The 3394-nt window shown below is 41.2% G+C and overlaps 1 protein-coding gene across 1 annotated transcript; it reads right to left on the reverse strand.

Moving 5' to 3' along the window:
• Window positions 1-1051: 1051 nt before the first annotated feature.
• Window positions 1052-1891, reverse strand: LOC120225475 (olfactory receptor 7A17-like). Its single transcript, XM_039223668.1, has 2 exons — window positions 1544-1891; window positions 1052-1258 (listed from the first exon to the last, which is right to left on the reverse strand). Exons 1-2 carry the CDS (start codon window positions 1889-1891, stop codon window positions 1052-1054), a joined length of 555 nt encoding a protein of 184 aa, XP_039079599.1.
• Between the last annotated feature and the right edge of the window lie 1503 nt (window positions 1892-3394).

Below are 3394 nucleotides of genomic sequence, written 5' to 3' on the forward strand. Positions count from 1 at the left end.
TCCTTCTTTCTTTCTTTCTTTCTTTCTTTCTTTCTTTCTTTCTTTCTTTCTTTCTTTCTTTCTTTCCCTTCCTTCTTTCCTTCCTTCCTGTGGAAATTTATCAAAAAATTGTGAAGTAGGAAGTCTGAAATAGGAAATTACCATTATAGCATACAAATTAGTGATGTCATTTCTGGATCAGGTGATGATAAAATATTAACCTCATTCTATTTCACAAAGCATATTTCAGGCCCATAACTGTATCCTGTTATTATGATCTAATTGCTGACATGCAGAGATGGAAAAGTCATAGATGGCATTTGGCAAAATATCCACAATGCTTTTATTATCTGAGAAAGTGACATTATGTAGGAGGTACCAAAATAAATTTTCCAATAGTGTGCATGCCTGTCAAAATGTTAAGAATAGCAATGCATCCCTAAGGAAATTACAAAGATCAGTGGCACAATCAATTCCTGAATCTCAAGAGCTGTCATTTCTATTGTGCCATATGTATATTTTAGACGGTGCAGAAGAAAATTAGATCTTAGAGAATGAATGTGGATTATTGTAAATTTTATCCAATGGCGGCCCCAGTTCCTTCTGTTTTGCAGTGTGCTCAATTTCTAAAGTGGATTAACACAAACCTTGGTAATTGGTATATAACCTTTGATATGTCAAATGAATTTTCTTTGAGAGCAGAATTTTCTTTGAAGGGCAGCTGCTCTCATCTGGCACAGGAAGCATTACACATTTATTCCTCTAGCTCTTCCGATAATATTATAATTACCGAATCTCCTGTATTACATATATTTGTTGCTGAAAACTCATGCACTGGATTCTATTTCCCACACTGACCTCCCAAAATATAATGAGAGGTCAAAGTTTTTAAATTAAATACAGAAGAAACAGTGACTTATCATGTATGAAAAATTAAAGAGGCTAAACCCTTGAAATAACATAAATTGCAGATTACCATTCTGTGAGTTTATAACATTATCATGATTTAGGTCCTGTAGGGTTTTGAGCATTGTTACTCATGATCAAGTCTCTATCTTCATACAAATAATACCTATGTAGAGAATGTTTCTTGGCTGAAAAGTTTTTTAAGGGCTTTCTTTATGTCTTTGTTTTTCAGACTATAGATAAAAGGGTTCAACATGGGGGTGACCACTGTGTACATCACTGAGGCTATGGCACTGGGCCTGGAGTTTTGTGAAGCAACAGAACAAAGATACACCCCAAGGCCTGTACCATAGAACAAGGAGACGACTAAGAGGTGAGACCCACATGTAGAAAATGCTTTACACTTGCCTCCAGCTGATGAAATTCCGAAAATGGACATTACAATCTTAGAGTAAGAGAAAAGGATCCCAAGGAGTGGAACAATACCTACAAGGCCAGTAGCGAAATACATCACTAAGTCATTGAGAAAGGTATCAGAGCAAGCAAGGTGGATTAGCTGATTAAGTTCACAGAAAAAGTGAGGGATTTTCAACTCTTTACAAAAAGATAGTTGCAAAACCATTAAGGTCTGTAACAATGACTGGAGGGCAGTCATGATCCAGGATGCCAGAAGCAGGAGGCCACAGAGTCGGGAGTTCATGATGACTGTGTAATGGAGGGGGTGGCAGATGGCCACAAACCGGTCATAGGCCATCACAGTCAGAAGAAAGTTATCCAGATCTCCAAAAAGCATGAAAAAGTATATCTGGGTGATGCATCCTACATAGGTAATGACTTTGCTCTGCATCTGGATGTTCAGTAGCATCTTAGGGATGGTGGTGGAGGTGAAACAGATGTCTGCCAAAGAGAGATTAGAGAGAAAGAAGTACATGGGCGTATGGAGGCGGGAGTCCATGATAATGGCCAGGATGATGAGCAGGTTTCCAATGAAAGTGACCAGGTACATGGACAAAAACAGTCCAAAGAGGAGGGGCTGTAGTAATGCCTCTTCTGAGAGACCCAGGAGGATAAATTCTGAAACACATGTTTGATTTTCTGGTTCCATGTAGCTGATGAAATGGATGGAAAAGAGACAAAGCAATGCAGATTTAACCTCAAGCAGTTACCCTGTACGGTTACCCTGGTAAAAGGCTGAAGGTCCTGATTGGAAAGGTGAGGAGAAAGATTAATAGAATAAGTTTGGAGCAGTACACAGGGGTCCTTCCTCAAGAGGACTTGGCCCACTTTCATTCAAAAAGTCCTAGGTCTGTAAACCAGTAGGAATTGATCGAGGAGCTGTGACTCTGTGTTTTTGATTAAGGTTAGTTTTGTTTACTTGACCTTGAACTTTTCTGCTTACACAGATCAAGTAAGAATTTAGTAGACTTTTTACCTAATTTCTCTTCCATGAGCACCATGGTCAACTAGCCACCACCAAACATTGGAATAAGTCGGACAATTCCAGTGTGGCTTTCACTCTTGTCCACAACAGCAACTACTTCCATTCTGCCTTTGGATGTGGATGCCACCACTTGGCCTCTCCCATCCCAGGATCCAATTACTCCTATTTCATTTAAGTTTTCCAGTGTGGTGGCTGAAGTTTCCACTGTGAGATCTAGCGCATAGAGAAAAGCAATCCCAGAGCTCATCAAGGATAGTGGGCTCCCCCCAACAATCCATTTCTATAGTCATGGTGAAAGGTATGCTTCTGGACTCTTCCAGTGTGAGTAGGTCTCACCCGACAAACGCATTCTGACATTCCAGTCTCCCTAAGCCTCTAAATCCACTCCTCTACATTAAACCAAGGCAGATCTGGCATTTCCAACTCACTCACTGTGGGCTACCTGTGGTCCATGTTTCCACCAAGCAAATTTTAAGTTCCCACCCTGCAACAATAAATGCAGAATCTCTGTTTCGTGAGCCCATATCAATAAATTCAGCCTGTCCCAACTTTATGTTCTTCCCCACATTAGCCGACACTATGAATCTATCCCTTCCCATACATGTTCCCTGGATTTCTGTCTGTATAAATTAGGAAACTCAACTAGTTCTTTGGGAGTATAGAACACTTTCTCACAGGTCACTGTGTACGTTACCCTTTGGGGCCTGCTGGCACCTGAGTCTAGTTATGGATCTAGAAACAAAGGGGAGAATTAAGGGTGGGACATGAGGAGATTTGGCATTGCCTTGGGTGTCAACTGCCTGGTGTGGAGGCATTCATTTCCTAAGGCAAAGCAGGGTTAACCCCTCAGACTGCAGTGGAGAGGTGACATCACTGTGATATGGAGGCCACTACCACTGTGGCTCTGGATGACCCTATCACTAGGCATGGGGAGGCCAAACCCATTGGGGTAGACAGGCAGCTTCCATTGGCAAAGAAGACTTAGGGGTTCATTTTCCAGCTTCATCAAGGCCTTCCCACATGTTCTCATTCCAATATACAGGATCACATTTCTTCCCAAGTAGTCCC

The sequence above is a fragment of the Hyaena hyaena genome, unplaced genomic scaffold (genome assembly GCF_003009895.1).
Source record: "Hyaena hyaena isolate Hyena2069 unplaced genomic scaffold, ASM300989v1 scaffold_1433, whole genome shotgun sequence".
NCBI classification, from domain to species: Eukaryota; Metazoa; Chordata; class Mammalia; order Carnivora; family Hyaenidae; genus Hyaena; species Hyaena hyaena.

Coding starts and splice junctions, on each gene's coding strand:
- LOC120225475 (XM_039223668.1), bottom strand. CDS start 1,891: ATGTACCTGGTCACTTTCATTGGAAACCTGCTCATCATCCTGGCCATT. Junction 1,259..1,543: donor TCCTGCTTCTGGCATCCTGG/ATCATGACTGCC, acceptor TGTGGGTCTCAC/CTCTTAGTCGTCTCCTTGTT.